At 44.0% G+C, this 18141-nt stretch overlaps 1 protein-coding gene across 1 annotated transcript in view; it reads left to right on the plus strand.

The window, feature by feature from the left end:
- The first annotated feature begins 3748 nt into the window (after positions 1–3748).
- The window catches only part of LOC124788446 (beta-alanine transporter-like), a 121485-nt gene continuing 107092 nt past the window's right edge, over positions 3749–18141 (plus strand). Inside the window, exon 1 of the mRNA XM_047255718.1 lies at positions 3749–3852. Within this exon, the coding sequence (XP_047111674.1) occupies positions 3749–3852 (104 nt within the window). The remainder of the gene's footprint in view (positions 3853–18141) is intronic.

The raw sequence follows: 18141 nt of genomic DNA on the forward strand, positions 1-18141 counted from the left end.
TATTCACTACTTCCCTTCCAAGATCACCCACATGAGGAGGAATCGTATGTGCCAGAACACCTCAAATTCTCGAAGCACAGTAAATAACTTTCCAGCCAATTTATCATCCACATTAACAGACACCAAAATTGTGTACAAAATGCAAGGCCTTGATGTTCGTTGATATTGATACGACTCCCTTGGTGCCTCTAATTTCCAGGGTTCCTTTCAAATGCATTTCCTCTTCAAATCCCGATTTGTCGAAACTGAGAAAAAATTCCTTACTGAATGATGGGATAAGTTTGTTTATCTGATCTATAAATTTCTGGGCCGATTCCACATGGTCAAGTTGATTCTTTGTTTGAAATTCCGTCATATTACGTCTTCCAGTTCCGCGGCACAATCTGAAGTTACGCAGCGAACCCCTGCTTCCCTTAAAATCACTGTAATATAAGTCCCCCGAAATTTGGTGTGGATAACCTAGTATGTTACCGTCAGGCATATTTTGTAAATTTCGTCGAGCATCCTTGAAGCGCTCAAACATCTGTTTTTGTTTTTGTAACAAGTGCGCCTTGGCCTCTTTTGAATATCCGTTGTTTTTCTTACACACTACCCGGTTCTGCTGCTGCAAGCTTACTCGAGATCTATTCATAATTGGTTTTTTTTTTTTTACTATGCTGTGGATGATTTTTCAAATACGTAAATATGTTTTAGTACCCGGCACTCGTTGGACAACCATTGTCCTTTATTGCGTTTCACAATAGACGGAATTTGTGGCTCTCTGTCCAAGGGATGATTAACTACATCGCTCGATACCTGTTTCAGTATCACTTTCACTTGTTAAGCATGTATATGAAGATTATATCTGTTCTTTCGGACACGTCCGAAACAATAGACACCATCTTCATATAGTTAAGGCTAACCGGTCGTTGACCTTCTTCTTCTGTGCTGGATGCACACGCATTGCCCGAACTCTTACGGGACTCGGTAAGATTGTCTGCCGCGAGTAATGAGTGTAGTGGGCAGGTGCACTACGAATGTAGTGTGTGGAGATTGAGTTGGGAATGTGGGTCTCACGGGGAGCATGGGGGGGTTAATCCCTGCAGTCGCACTATTCTCCGTGCCCTCTGTGGCTCAGATGGATAGGACGTCCGCCATGTAAGCAGAAGATCCAGAGTTCGAGTCCCAGTAGGGGCACACATTTTCAACTGTCCCCGTTCATGTATATCAACGCCTGTCGACAGGTTAAGGTCTTGATTTAATTATGATTTCATGTTAAGCATGTACCCTGTACTCCTCATGTACATTGTCCACACAGGCGAGCGTATACACCACAGAAACCGCTGACTCATCTCGCAGAAGCGCTAATTTTCATATGCCTCTTCCTGCTCAGGCTGTGAAATTCGTTGTGTTCCTCTCTGACGAAATGTCGATAACTTCTGTTGTAGATACAATGGAATATTTGCTTTGCATGTCGTCCCCATTGCTCTATTCTGTAATAACACCACTAGCACAGTAGCACGATTGGGAATTACTCGTCAACTAAGCAGTTCAAATACGCCCCGTAACCTCATGCTGTGCTCACCAGTGGATGCTTCCAGTCCCGCCACTTGTGCCATTAGACGGCTATATTTTGGTTGCATGGAAGACGCTGTATGAGGTACAAAATGCTGTAAAATCATTATTGGCTTTTTGTGCCCTAGCATTCAGGGGGTTTCTTGTAAGAATTGTAATTGAAAGTGGAGATGAAAAATTCTAGTTTAACACTCGAATAACTTACGTGTTTACTGCCAGGTGACGTCGTCGACCACCACCCATATTTCGATAGGAGCACACCCTGCCATTCTCAAGGCACAACTGCAAGGAGGAAGCAATGTGCAAGGGAATTTAATACCTCTGTTCACAGAGGAGAAACAAGGAAGATACCACACACAAACAAGTAACAGCGGAGTCAAAGACAACCAACATCAGGAATGTCGATAGTGACTATAAATCAACAGGTCGGGTTGCACTAATTATGTCCCTCTGTTTTTTTGATGAGAGAGAGGCGGATTCCAAGCAGCATTTAAACAAAATCCACCTTCTTTGTTTATAAGGTTGCTTGATAGTTTGATTTCAACAGCTTCCTTAATAATACCATCCCAATAGCTGGACGTGCAAGCCAGAATCTCCGTATTGTTGTATTTCATAGGATGACTGGTGTCAAGGCAATGTTCTGCAATAGCGGATTTGCTCGGGTGTTGCGAGCGTGTGTGACGCTTATGTTCAATACACCGGTCTTGCACGGTCCTGATTGTCTGACCAATATATGACATGCCACAACTGCAAGGAATACGATAGACCCCAGCCTTACGCAAACCAAGCCATCTTTTACGGACGCCAACAGGGCCTTAATCTTAGAAGGTGGTCGAAAAACACATTTCACATCATATTTCCGCAAAATACGGCCAATCCTGTTGGAAATGCTTCCTGCTTAATGCAAAAAGGCCGTAGACTTAGGTGCCACTTCGTTGCTATCGTCACTCACCCGTTGCATAGAAGGCTGATAGCGCAACGCACGTTTGATGTGCCTCTCACTATAACCATTCTGACGAAACGTGACTTCGAGATCCCAACGTACCATCAGTCTTCCTTCTGACCAACAAATCAAGGAAGGGAAGGCATCCATTCTTTTCCACCTCCATAGTGAACTGAATATTCGGGTGGATTGAATTCGGGTATTGCAAAAACCGGTTTAAGTTCTCACTACCATGAGGCCAAACAACGAAAGTATCGTCTACATATCTGAAAAACACTCAGGTTTCAAGGTCGCTGACTCCAATGCACGTTCCTCAAAGTCCTCCATAAACGAACTGACCACAATAGGTTTAACACTGTCCAATTAGAACTATAGTTCCAAGGTCTGAGAGTCCCCAATTGCATTCGTTAATCAATGTTCAAGGGTGCTCACCTAGTCATGGTACTGGCCAGTGTGACGCACTTTGTGTGATGGTTGATGGCAGCAATGTGTATGTGGGTTGTGTGGCCCTGACGTAGCTAACAGGAAAAGCATTGAAGCGGAATATGGCACAGAGTTCGTTGCCAGGACCATCAGGCGGAACAGCTCTTGGCAGGCTGCTTTGACATATAATTTGCAGGTGGTCCTCATGGAGGTGAGCGTTGTGCACCATACAACTGGGCGCCAGGATTCCCGGTAACAAGTGGCTGCTAGGGCGACAAGCACACAGCGTCTGTAGGATGATGGCAAGTTGAAAGTGCTGCTACAAGGGCGGCACAAGGGGCTACAGTATGAGTCGCATGGCTACAGGTTACAGTGGGCTGGTGTGGCCATCGTGAGGCCAGTACCATTTTGTCGACTGGTTGGTCACGGAATGAGGCTAGTTGAGTATGTGACTAAGTGGCAGTAAGCAACATGATCAGCAGCAGGGGCAGATACAGCAGATGAGCCACTTTGCAACAGGTTACTGCAGCATGGTGTATCCATGACAAAGGTGGCCTGATGATGGGTCAGCTACAGAATAAGGTTGGTGGCGTGAAATGGGACACATGAGTAAGTGGCATCAAGCAGCATGGTCCACAGCAAAGACAACTATAGCAGATGGGCTGCATGGATTCAGATTTCAGAAGGCTGGTGCAACCGTGGCGAGCAAAGTGCGATGGTGACGATGGAGTGGGCATGGCATGAGGTTGGTAGCGTCAAATGGGCACATGTGTGAGTGGCTTGAGACAGCATGGTCTACGGCACAGACAGCTAGAGCAGATGGGCCACATGGCTGGAGGTCGCCATGGCGAGGAGACCACGATGCTGGCAGCACTGTGGCTGGCAGCTAAGCCATGCACTGATGAGCAGCTTGCCACGGTGGGACTGGCATGGCAAGCAGGCAGGCAGGTATTGAGGGGTGCTGGTGGTTGACCTGCAGCCAATGGGGCATCCCTCTGGCCAGCAGCATGCCGTAACAATCAGTCACAGTGCACTGATGCGCTCTGCCCTCGAGGGGAGGCACTGGCAAGCAGCTCTCGCTCACTTCCACGATGACAGTAGGTGACGGGCTAGTGCTCAGCTCACACACAGCAGTGTGGCTGCAAGTTAGACTCTGCCCCAGGCATACTGAAATGCGCTAACGAGGTGAATATCAGGCCACACAGGAAGACATGACCACTAAACTCCTGGCTTGCACAGAGTAACAGCAACAACTATTATAACTGGCCACAAAGTTTTGTATTTGAACCAAAATTTCATGGTCATCCTTCATACTGAACAATGGGTTAGATTCTGATTCTGACACCAGGTGCGCAGGATGCAGAACAGGAGCATCAGAAGGCAGATAGGGATATAAGAGATTTAAATGAATAATACTTGATCTATAGTCTTGGTTCTCAGAATATGTGAAAGGCTTCCCTTGGAGCACAGATAAAGGTTGATTACCAGTCTAGGTGTCTGGACAAAGAGATGAACTGAGTAGGTTGCGGGACAGGTGTTGGTTTAGTTTTGTGAGAGTGGTGGCTGGTACGGGTGAGCAGGACCATGTGTGGACGGCAGGAGTTGTCCGTTCTCACCGAAGTCAGTATCACAAGAGAGAGTTGCAGCTGTGCTTTTCCCATCAAGACTCTCCAGCCGACATGACCCCCATGTTCATGTCCCCCATTGGCTAAACGGTGGTATGGGTACGCTGGTTTATTGTGCAGAGGCGCCGTTGTGTGTCGTGTGAGGTTGACTTTAGTAGCTTCCTCTTAAATGAATTGCTTCTGTCCTGAGGAACAAGTTTGAGTGGCAGACAGGCATAGTTGAAATTATAATGCAGGAGAACTTGAGCCGGCCGGTGTGGCCGAGCGGTTCTAGGCGCTTCAGTCTGGAGCCGCGCGACTGCTACGGTCGCAGGTTCGAATCCTTCCTCGGTCATGGATGTGTGTGATGTCCTTAGCTTAGTTAGGTTTAAATAGTTCTAAGTTCTAGGGGACTGATGACCTCAGCTGTTAAGTCCCATAGTGCTCACAGCCATCTGAGAACTTGAAAGACTCAAAGAAAAATAAAATATGAAATTTTGCATGAAATTTCCTTAATATCTGAAATAGGCTGGCCATTCTGTACTGAAATTAGGCGACAGTGTTGGAAAGCACTTGAACTAAACGAAAAACTATACAATTTGCACATGTACTACTTACATCTCTCTCTTCACCTCCCTCTGTGCTTCTTCCTCTGTCTCTTTCTCTCTTTCTATCCCTGTCTGTGTGTCTGTCTGTCTGTCTCTCTATCCCCCTTCCTGCATCCCCCTTCTCTCTCACTCTCTCTCTCTCTTACACACACACACACACACACACAAACACACACACTACACACATAGTTAAAACTTTCCACACAAATTTTACTCAGGAATAATAAATATCACTGAAATGCAACTGAATGAAGTGGAAATATAACTGTCACAGACAAATTTCTTAAATGTAAAGTTAACAAGAAGAAAATAACAAATGCAAACATTAGTTATATTTTAGCATCAGAAGGAAAAATGCTGTGTCAGTAATAGGCTAATAATCGAGCTGATAGTAAAATGAGTAAACGATTTAATCAAAAACAAGAAAACTGAGAGAAACATACAGAAAAATAACAGGCAAGCACATTAGAGAAACAAAACTGTAGGAAGGGATTAGGGAGGGTAAGTCATAATTACAAAACAGGCAGGATTTACACTATAATGATGACGGATTTACAGTAATATATGAATGAAACAAATACGAATCATATAAGAAAAAATATTGTTGAACTAAAGTTGGTCGAACTATTGACCGTCAAAAATTTACTCACAAAAAAGAAAAAAAAAGTCGTCAGCACAATAGCAGAGAAGCCAGGCCCAAAGTACATAAAGAAAATGCCCCAATGAGATTAGTTAAGAGTTTCAAGAATGCTGCCACATGCTACATGGAAAAGATCACACATTAACACTTTTCTCAGTATTAAATAGCTTAGAAAAAGGAAGTACATAAAGTTCCTTCCCATCAACCTAAAAAATAAATGATAAACAGATCGGAATAGAACAGCTCACAATCCCAGAAATCCCACAAATCCAAAATACCGCTACAGATCAACTAATATGAATCATGAATTTAATAACAGAGCAAAAGAACAGTCAATATGACAAATCATATGCTTACAGTGGAATGGCAACTGTTGTGTAGACCATAGCTGGAATGGGGTCGGGCTGGTGGTTGTGCAGCCATGGAAATGAATTTAAGTATTAAATTATTAAACATAAAATACATGTGAGCAACAGCATGCTGTTACACTTTCAGTAAATTAATATATCCTCTGTTACACTTTCAGTAAATTAATATATCCTCCTGTAGCTCCTAGAAGTCCCTGAGCAGGGCTCAAACCATTCAGTGCAGCCAATATCTTTCACACAATCAACAGAATTAAAATCGAGCCTTTGCCATTAGATACGTAATTGTGTATTAACATTCACAATTTACAGAGCATGGCCCTCAGCCGTAACCACTAGTGACAATGGAGACAACTTCTGCAATTAAACATAAGAATACCAGTCAAGTCTTAGATTTATCTCGGATGAGGTAAATAACATATAAATACACATTGTTCTACTGCTACTACTTCCACTAGACAGCGACCACACAAGCTACCCACACACTACACCAAAACACCGACCCATTATCTTAAAAAATCTAATATATTAACACACACAATTAATTCTGTAATTTGAAGAAGGGAACTAATCGAAAATCTCGTTTTGTGAGTAAATACAAAAAAAAAACTTTCGCCTGTTCTTAATTCTGTCTTAACCAAACAGTTACATGAGATTTTTTACGTTAGACTCCTATATCAGAACCTTAGGACGATGAATTGTTCTGAAGGAGGCGTCACAATATTAAAAACCGAGAATTTGTTCCCTTCTTCAACCTGATCATGAATTAAGCACTAAAACTTCATATTACAACATCAGAATCAGTTACATTTTCACAAATCATTTAAAAAATATGACATATGCAAGAAACATCTATACTATTCACAGACTTTGAAAGCCTTATCTATGAAGTTTATTCTGAAGACCATCAATGCGCTTCATTTTCCCCGCCCTCGCAGTAGCTGTTGTTGGTCACATCAACATCGTCTCGCAACGTGGCCAGTTCTCATATGGAATGTATGTAACTATCTTGGGTATCTTGGGTACATGTTGTACCTTCATATCTTGTATCGGGATTTATTCACTGCACGCGGTTTCTGATGGAATGTGGGGCATCCTGCATTGTTCTCTTGCGGCAAAGAAAATATTTTTCACCAAAATATCAGACAACGCAGATACAGTTAATTAACCCCTGCGGAAGGAATATTGTAACTGCCTGAACTTGTAAATCGAAAATGGGGACTTTTACAGGAACTTTGTTGATTGTTTGTGGAATTAAGGCTACTGATTGTTGAAATCCAGTGTATTTTCATCAGAGATTTGAGTAATATTGCATCTTATTTTCCTTGTGAATTGTATTACATCAGTGTATTGTTGTGGTATTTAAATTCTGTGTAGTCTTTTGATTTTCCTTTCCGCAATCCCAAAATTGCGATTACCTTGAAGAAAGGAGTGCCCTCGCTTTGGGAGGTACTAACGTATCACATATTTTTGTGAATCGACCAGTAGCTACGAATGCAAGGAGAAAGCGCACTGAAGTGGTGTTACAGTTTTGACCTTATCAGATGCCACTGAGAACATGAAGTTGTTTAATCTCAGGGCTCAAACTGTTTATTTGCAACAGCAGCATGCTACATACTTCGTCAGGAAATGTGGCCAGCAACAAAAATCATGGCATCGCATTAGAAACTCCAAACAAACACGATTTTGAAACATGTAGCTTAGCTACTACATCAATAACTTGTTCTTCATTTGCTTCTATGACGGATATGTAAACTCAGATGTTCCAAATTAAACACAAAACAATGCCGTGATGCACTGAAAACGCGATGTGTTAACAAACTGCACAGCAGGTAGGACCACCAGCGCAGAGGGTGAACGATTTCGAAACTACAGTGCGTTCCGTTCTTCAAACTGCCGAGTATTTTCCAAGTCGGGTTAAGCCAGCAGATGAGTAGGTTTTGTTTCTCCGTTTCCATAACTCATTTATAGCTCACAAAGTGCGTCTGTATGCTAACACGCTTATGGTAAAACAAAACAAAGAAAAATCTATTTTCCGGCACTTTCCTTCTTCAAATTATCTATTCAATAAAATTCGCATAGAACAAATAAGAAGATGAATTCTTTGTATAATTATGTCAACAACTGATTTAAGCTCGCTGTGTCGTTTAAACAAAAGCGTTCTCGACCAAAAAAATTAGTTAAGTTCACAGCCTGTCTAACATTCTGCGTGGTGTCTGTTTGTTCTAAGTCGTGTCCCCCTACCACGACGACGCTCTGAGCGTGTTTTTTAGGGAATTGACTAGTTTGAACCTGGGACCTGTTACTGATAAGGAGACGCCAGACCACACATGACATGTAGAGTTCAGAAGAGTTCAGTGAGACTAGCGATGATATAGCCAAATACTTAATGATTTCAGCGTCAGCTCCACTGCACTCCCTGTAAAATAATCTTAATACTAACTAAATTTAGTGGAAGGGGTTCAAGGCTTTCCTGTTTTTAGTTAGCTGGTAAAATAACGTCGAAAAATCACTAAGTTTACCATTGGAAATTTTATTCTACTCACAAAACATTGTTTATAAATTGCACTATTGATAAAAGGAAATGTTTTAATACAGGATGATAAAAACCAACTGCGTTCAATAAAAATGTGAACGAATATTCCCTGAATGGGTTTCCAAGTTCTACAATGGATCGAAGGATGACCTATGCTATATCACATCTATAATCTAGGTTTAAATTAAGTTTCACAAAAGAGAAAACTATCAAAATGGTCTACAGTGACCCTCAATTATCTTTTTAATTACTTACCTAACTTGTCGTAAATTACAGTGGCTGATGTGGCTTCTCAATAACTAGATAACAGAAAAATCATCGCGTTTCAGATTTTTACTTCAAGTGGCAAATGTGAACACCATGGCCTTTAATTGATGATCGACACTAGTATTACGCAAAAAGGAGATGTAACAGATGAGACTTCTGCAGTTCTGAGTGAAGCCTTATGCGCTCAAAAATGCGGCATCGCATGCGTTCATTACCTTGTCGGCGTTCGTCAGGGGTCAGCGGGCAGCACAGCTCCACTCACCTCGCCGTCTCGGAAGCAACTCTTCTCTAACTTCTCCTTACTACAATTTACCGAAGTTGGTTTAAAAAAAGCTATCTGGCTGTGTTTTCAACTGACAAATCAGGGTCTCAATGTTAACCTTAAGCCCCGCCTACAAAAATTCTATCTATCCAATGAGAAACTTTATACTTCTCGTGGTGGGGCAATGTTTTTAACGTTTGCAACGTAACAGAGACGCAACAAAGTCTCGTGCTAAAACTTGTAGCTGGTGTGGCCCTTTTAGTGTTATCTTTTAACATGGGCTGGGGGGTGGTCCTGGCGGTTGGCTGGCGACGTGGGTATCTGTCCCTTATCGTAGGGCCTTCTAGCTTAACACGGTTCTGCTCTCGGCTTCTGCTCTCGTTTCTCCCCTCGGAACTGCATCTGTTTTACGGTGGTAGAGTATGACATGCATTTAGGCATTCTTGTGTCAGTCTGTGGCATTCCATTTGCTCACTCGTTAATAGTATTACTTTGGTTAATTTAATGACACGATTTATTCGGAGGTATGCGACATACTGCTGGATTTGCTTATTGTGTCAGGGTTTCATGGAAGGTGTTGGATTTACCTGACACCTTACACCTGTAGTTCAAGAAGCTGAACTTCTCTCACTCACTGTGCACACCTGCACGCTGCATGTTACATCAGCTACCACGTAGAATGTTGTTGCTGGCAGATACACCCAAGGCACCACTCGCACAAAACACAGTGCACTGTGTCAATCTAAAAACCATCAGGTTGCAACTATCATCATGAAATTCACTCAGGTAGTACTTCAGCTTCTCAAATATCTTGCACTTGGCTCTGCGAAGAACTGGCTCGTTTGTCTCCGTGTAAATTCTGACTGGATCCAGCAGTGCCTCCTTTTGAGGCACTACTTCAGGAGCAGTGCTTATTTGGCTGGCTGAGCGAGACTGGGACTAGGGGTGCCGCAAATTGCCAAATTCCCAGTGCAAAGCGCACTCTCACAGACACTAACAAATATCTATACAAATCACAATGGAAAGAGAATTTTTGCAGAGATGACAGAATCAGAAACATAAAGTCTTACAATGGTATGTACACTATATGATCAAAAGTATCCAGACAACTCCAAAAGCGTACGTTTTTCATAATAGGTCCATTGTGCTGCCACCTACTGCCACGTACTCCATATCAGCGACCTCAGTAGTCATTAGACATGGTGAGAGCAGAATGGGGCGCTCCGAAGAATTCACGGAATTCGAACGCACTCAGGTGATTGAGTTTCACCTGCGTCCTACGTCTGTACGCGAGATTTCCACGCTCCTAAACATGCCTAGGTCCACTGTTTCCGATGTGATAGTGAAGTGGATACGTGAAGGGACACGTGCAGCACCAAAGCGTACAGGCCAACCTCGTCTGTTGACTGACAGAGACTGCCGACAGTTGAAGAGGATCATAATGTGTAGTAGGCAGACATCTATGCAGACCGTCACACAGGAATTCCAAACTGCATCAGGATCCACTGCACGCACTATGATAGTTATGCAGGAGGTGAGAAAACCTGCATTTCATGGTCGAGTGGTTGCTCATAGGCCACACACCACGCCGGTAAATGACCATCGACACCAGGTGTGGTGTAAGGAGCGTAAACATTGGACTACTGAACAGTGGAAAAACGTTGTGTGGAGTGACGAATCACGGTACACAATGTGGCGATCCAATGGCAGGGTGCGGGTATGCCGTATGCCCCGTGAACGTCATCTGCCAGCGTGTGTAGTGGCAACAGTAAAATTCTGAGGCGGTCGTGTTATGGTGTGGTCGTGTTTCTCATGGAGGGGGATTGCACCCCCTCTTGTTTTGCGTGACAGTATCACAGCACAGGCCTACATTGATGTTTTAAGCACCTTCTCGCTTCCCACAGTGGCAGAGCAATTCGGGGATGGCGATTGCATCTTTCAACAATATCTAGCACCTGCTCATAATGCACGGCCTGAGGCGGAGTTGTTACACAATAACAACCCTTTAATGGACTGGCCTGCACAGAGGGCTGACCTGAATCCTATAGAACACCTTTCGGATGTTTTGGAACGCCGACTTGGTGCCAGGCCTCACCGACCGACGTCGATACCTCTCCTCAGTGCAGCACTCCGTAAAGAATGGGCTGCCATTCGCCAAGATACCTTCCAACCCCTGGCTGAACGTATGCCTGCGAGAGTGGAAGCTGTCATCAAGGCTAAGGGTGGGTCAACACCCTACTGAATTCCAGAATTACCGATGGAGGGAGCCGCGAACTTGTAAGTCATATTCAGCCAGGTGTCCGGATACTTTTGATCACCTAGTGTATACAATGTGTCTCTCCTAACAGCTGACGGGCACATTTTCTCTGGTGTTTCGTCAGACAATTGCACTGCCGTTTCTGCAATGCGTAGCTGGAGTCAGTACTCCTCATCAAGTCTTTCATGCGATGCCCAGTCTCGACGGAAAGTACCGTTTTGTTTCCCCTTTAGATTTAAAATGATTTATTAGCGTAATTTTGCGTGCTCATTCGATAAGGCGGTCTCAGATTCGCCTGTTCAATATTTGTTTTATGTATATGTAGTTAAAAGGGTCAGCAAAACTCGAACAATAACCATTACTCGGGCAGTGATACGATTGGCCTGGCGGGTGCAGACCGCTCCTGCCAGTCATGTAGTGGTGCTCATTCGGTGCCGTAGTACCGGTTATTGTTTGTGTTTTACTAACCTGGATAATACATATCAATAAAAATATAGCACTAGACCAGTGGTTCCTAACCTTTTCTAGACCACTTCCCCTAAGTGCAGTCAGACAGTACCTAGCACCCCCGCCCTCACCCCCTCCCACCCCCTGCCCTGCCCTGCCGCTTGTTACCGCCACCCTCCTCCACATTACCATCTTTAGCACCAAACTAAACTGTAGAATGAAAGACATTTCTTCGAACACATTTATTTTTAAATTGACGAAAGATGAATGATACTTGGTTTTTGTGTGTGTGTGTGTGTGTGTGTGTGAGAGTGGGGGGGAGGGGCGGGACTAGGGAGGGAAGGGAAGGTGTTAGAATGAATGACGAAGGACTTCGTGGTGCATGGCAAGTGTTACCCACAACTCCTTCTCAGATAAGAAAGCTAACTATCTGCAGTGAGGGCAGACACTTGAACAAAGCACAATTCCCTGGCATTATTACTGTCCATTGTACAATCACTTGACGTGCACACTGCAGATCCATTTAAAATCAACCAAGTTAAAATGTGTGCACTGTTGTTACTGCTCGATTGATAGCTGCCCTCCTACTTCTGAATGGTCTGAAATTGGAAGACTTCAGACTGTTAATGATTTGTGTCGGACTTCAGACACTAACAGTAATGCGCTAGCCCTTAAAATTCCTACACTACGAAGATGACGTGCTACAGACGCGAAATTTAACCGACAGGAAGAAGATGCTGTGATATGCAAATGATTAGCTTTTCAGAGCATTCACACAAGGTTAGCGCCGGTGGCGACACTTACAACGTGCTGACATGAGTTGACCGGCATTGCCTAGTGAAACGTTGTTGTGATGCCTCGAGTAAGGAGGAGAAATGCGTACCATCATGTTTCCGGCTTTGATAAAGGTCGGATTGTAGCCTATCGCGATTGCGGTTTATCGTATTACGACATTGTTGCTCGCGTTGGTCGAGATCCAATGACTGTTAGCAGAATATGGAATCGGTGGGTTCAGGAGGGTAATACGGAACGCCGTGCTGGATCCCAACGGCCTCGTATCACTAGCAGTCGAGATGGCAGGCATCTTATTCGCATGGCTGTAACGGATCGTGCAGCCACGTCTCGATCCTGAGTCAACAGATAGGGACGTTTGCAAGACAACAACCATCTGCACGAACAGTTCGACGACGTTTGCAGCAGAATGGACTATCAGCTCGGAGACCATGGCTGCGGTTACCCTTGACGCTGCATCACAGACAGGAGCGCCTGCGATGGTGTACTCAACAACGAACCTGGGTGCACGAATGGCAAAACGTCATTTTATCGGATGAATCCAGGTTCTGTTTACAGGAGCATGATGGTCGCATCCGTGTTTGGCGACATCGCGGTGAACGCACTTTGGAAGCGTGTATTCGTCATCGCCATACTGGCGCATCACGCGGCGTGATAGGGGGTGCCATTCGTTACTCGTCTCGGACACCTCTTGTTTGCATTGACGGCACTTTGAAGGGTTACGTTACATTTCAGAAGTGTTACGACCTGTAGCTCTACCCTTCATTCGATCCCTGCGAAACCCTACACTTCAGCAGGATAATGCACGGCCGCATGTAGCAGGTCCCGTACAGGCCTTGCTGTATACAGAAAATGTTCGACTTCTGCCCTGGCAAGCACATTCTCCAGACCTATCACCAATTGAAAACGTGTGGTCAATGATGGCCGAGCAACTGGCTCGTCACAATACGCCAGTCAGTACTCTTGATGAACTGTGTTATCTTGTTGAAGCTGCATGGGCAGCTGTACCTGTACACGCCATCCAAGCTCTGTTTGACTCAATGCCCAGGCGTATCAAGGCCTTTATTACGGCCAGAGGTGGTTGTTCTGGGTACTGATTTCTCAGGATCTATTCGCCCAAATTGCATGAAAATGTCATCACATGTCAGTTCTAGTTTAATACATTTGTCCAATGAATATACGTTTATCATCTGCATTTCTTCTTGGTGTGGCAATTTTAATGGCCAGTAGCGTAGTTGTAATACCAATAATCATAATAACAATAATAACAGCACTATAGCAGCGATTGTGGAATTACTGCTGTTACATCCTGTCAATTATTTCCTTTATCTCTTTGGAAGAGAGTAATGGTGCAGTTTCCGAACTACTACAGGTTCTGTCTATAGCTTGGAGAAGAGGTTTTCTTGAGATAATTAGCATTTGTTACATGTATGTCTCGCTTTTATCATCAGCGATGTACGGGATAGAGCGCAACGTATGTGTGTATTGGGCTATGTGAGGAACCTGTACCATCCACCGTATTAATGCTGCTAATTGAGAAACAATAATTATTGATAATTTATATAATCAGTATTACATTCTTTCAAAATTGTGATAATAGTAATAATATTTTGCAAATGTTCACGCGAGGTAGCCGCGCATTCTGAGGCGCCTTGTGACGGTCTGCGCGGCTGCCCCCGTCGATGTTTCGAGTCCTCCCTAGGGCATGGATGTGTGCGTGTAAGTTAGTTTAAGTTAGATTAAGTAGTGCGTAAGCCTAGGGACCGATGACCTCAGCAGTTTGGTTGTTTAAGACCTTACCACAAACTTCAAAATCTTTTGAAAATGATTTAGTTTCAGTTTAGAAAATTTCACTTACCCCTCAGGGGTAATTACCCTCACACTAACCTGGATCAGCTCTATAGAATGGGTACTTGAAATTACGCTTTAAGTATCATTTTGTTTGTAATGGGAAACAAAAAACGACACTTCTTGTCGACGCTGGTATGAAAGGCGCGATGAGCGCTATTTGTTTTGAGTTGACCCCTGCTAAACAATGAGAAAAGGTTTTGGTGATATCTGCTTTCCCGGCCGTTTTGCTAGTTTACGAGACAAGAGCCGCTACTTCTCAACCAAGTAGCACCTCAATTTGCCTCACAAGGGCTGCGTGCACCCCCGTGCCAACAGCACTAGGCAGTGCTTATCTTCAGTGATCTGACGGGAAACGGTATTACCATTGCGGCAAGGCCGTTGGCCATGCACTGGTTTTCAGTCAATTGAAATATGTCTCCTATTGGTCAAAGAACAGTATGAATTATCAATGAGAGGAATGCCTTCAGTTGGAAACAAATCAGTAAATGTAACAGACCTATTATTGTTCCAATTTGATTCTCGCCTCCACGTCCTTTGTGCACTCCTCTTGTTGTTTGATTCCAACCTTTTGCCCCAGATCACAGGCTCCGCTCCACCACATGAACCAAAATGGTAATGGTATTCACTGGATCTCACTGACGTATCGTTAAAAACCCCACATATTTCTGTATGTTTAATTTCCCATTTTTGAAAATACAGTAATTTCTGGTTCAGGAGAGAGTTGTGGTGACTTGAAAGGCAATGAATTTGTATAGCTGTAATTGTTTTGAAGGCAAATTACCGAACAACATTACTCCCCGCCTTTGAGTAACGACTACCACATTTGCACATTTGACACATTGTCATTCCCTTACAGTCTTCACTGTACTGGTAGATAGGACAGCTTGGCTGTGGAAGTGGAAAGGTAGCCCACAACATAGACAACAGTATTCACAATTACAAGCACCCAAGCTTTAATGATCTTCTAGCAATAAAGGCTCTTAACAAAGCTCAATTAAGCAAGGACATAAACTTGGTTACAAACATATGTTAACCTTCAACCAGTGATTAACCCCAATAAAGATTTCCCAATCCATGAAACGTAGATAAAGGACTGCTTTACAAGAATGCTTAAATTAAGTAAAATCATGAAAGCTAAGTTACAAATTTTATGTTAAGTTTCAACAGGTGAATAATCCCAATAAAGAATTCTCATTTAAATAAAACATAGATAGGAAAATGCCTTACCAAAATGCTTGAATTCTGTGAAATCATGAAATGCTGAGTTACAACTTTTCTTACAAACTACTTAGGAATTTACAGCAAACAAACAAGTTTGATCTGTTTAACCAGAAGGTAACTGCCAAGTCCAAGCGACCGAAGCCCCTCAGAGCGGACGATCGCCCCAACGCTGGTCATCAGCCGAGATCGTCACGGCCCAGTGGCCACCGTGCTAAAACAGCCTAACGTTTCGGTAAGCGACCGTCAGCAACACAGGAGTAACAGTGACTGAAAGTCGGCGTACGCCTTACGAAACACGGCACACCCTGAAGTGGGAGCAGGCACAGCTGACTAGCGGCCATTCAACCGCGAGCGAATAAGTCCCACGCTGCCCGTACTAACGTGGGAAATGATAGCGAGCGACAAGACGCCACGCGCAAAGCAGCAACCGTGCCTACCCCTCGACCACAGGATGTGCCCTGTCTCCTTGTCTATGGTAATACAATTTATAGCATACAGGAAACGATTTAATAATGGCATTAGTTCAACGCAAGATCAGTTAACAGTTAGGTCCAGTAAAGACTTACCAACGGATTTACCTTCAAACCAACTTCCGGACCACAGGCGGAAATTATTAAACTTGGCATAAGTTTTCACCAGACCGATAAACAAGAAATCAAATTAAACAGTTGCCAAATTACAGTCAGGATACGCAAGCCCTTCAAGACTCTGCTATCTTACTCACAGTTATCATTAACGGCGAAACATACACAAAAGAATGACAAGAAATTCACCATTGAAAGCAAAAAAACAACACACCACAAAGGTTAAATTAATTAACTTGCAGACGAGCCAGTCACTGAAAGCTCAGTTCCACAAGATTAGGACTAATCTCACTCGGCAGCAACACATTTGTGTGCGTGATAACTAGGTTGCCCAAACAGGACTCCAAAGCCCAAAACAACAGGTCACACGTTAGCTGTCTTGTTCTCGGATACCAGGCACCACCGGGCTAAGGCAATCGCGACGAAAAAAATCTCTGAAATTACAGCTGCCTGCAGCAAAACAAATGAGTCTGGGTGCATGAACGTAAAGCACAAGCCACTGTTCCAGCCGGAGCGTAACCTTTTCAATGCACGTACGGACAAAACAACACATGTGGACATAAAGGGAGCAGCAGATGCGTACCAAGCAGACTATTCTGCGCCAAAATACGACCCACGTCACGTCCACAAACCGGAGCACTGCTCCCGGAGCTGGTGTCTGCTCGCTGGACTGCCGCAACTCTCTGTCCTCCGGAAAGCGATGCTGACTGCCGCCTTGCTCAACGCTCCCTTCTCGGCCGTGCACAACCCTTCTCTTGTGGCCTTAGAGTGCGGCCGCAATGTCCTTTCTCCCCTGCTGTCCGCCCCACACTCCCGTACTCGCACTCACTCCCTCGTTAGGACCCGCTCCGACAGGAGGCGCTCGCGATCGCACATAGTGCCAACCTCAACCAGAGGAGTAATCGATAGCGTCTTGCGCCCGAGAGCTGCGCCACAGCTCATTCACATTATCATTCGCTTACAGTTCTAGGAACTTGTACATTAAGACCATATTTGTGCAAAGTAAATAACAACATATTACAGCAGCAATAGATTCATGGATGAAACAAGGTGGATTTACACCATTTCAATTATGTTTTAATCCTGTAGAAAAATATTTATTTTTCATCACAGACCACTTCATTTCTCACTCAGTGCCTCACAAAAGAAGTGAAGCACCGAAAAGGAAGGAGGAAACGAGTTGAAAATTCATGAGTTGAGGGCTTTGTGAACTTACAGCAGTGACTAAAAAACCGAGTCAAATTTTCAAAAATCCTGGAAGTCTTCCCATTTATCAGTATGGCGTTGCGCGCACTCAGTCCTGGATGCATGCATTGGATCTATTGCCGTTGTATCCGAGGCAAGCTCACCTACATGTGTTGAAACTCGTCTTCTATCTCCTGGCCTGCCTCGGGCATGGATGTATGTGATGTCCTTAGGTTAGTTAGGGTTTAACTAGTTCTACGTTCTAGGGGACTGATGACCTCAGAAGTTAAGTCCCATAGCGCTCAGAGCCATTTGAACCATTTATCTCCTGGATTCTGGCACGAGGATAGAGTTGACATCCGAGCTTGCCCAACGTGTGTTCTGTCAGGCAGAGATATGGGTATCTCGTTGGCCATGGGAGTACCTCATCAACATGCTTGGTGCTTCACTTTGTCAGAAAATTAGGCAAATTTAACGTACTAGTAGTTTAATTCGTAACTGTCCTTTTTCGCATAAAGTCTTTCACTGTTTAGTCCACATAGTAAGACTGAGTGGTGTCTTCCAGAAGAGATTCCTTACACTCCCGTCCAGGGCTTCCCAAC

The sequence above is a fragment of the Schistocerca piceifrons genome, chromosome 3, assembly GCF_021461385.2.
Source record: "Schistocerca piceifrons isolate TAMUIC-IGC-003096 chromosome 3, iqSchPice1.1, whole genome shotgun sequence".
NCBI lineage: Eukaryota > Metazoa > Arthropoda > Insecta > Orthoptera > Acrididae > Schistocerca > Schistocerca piceifrons.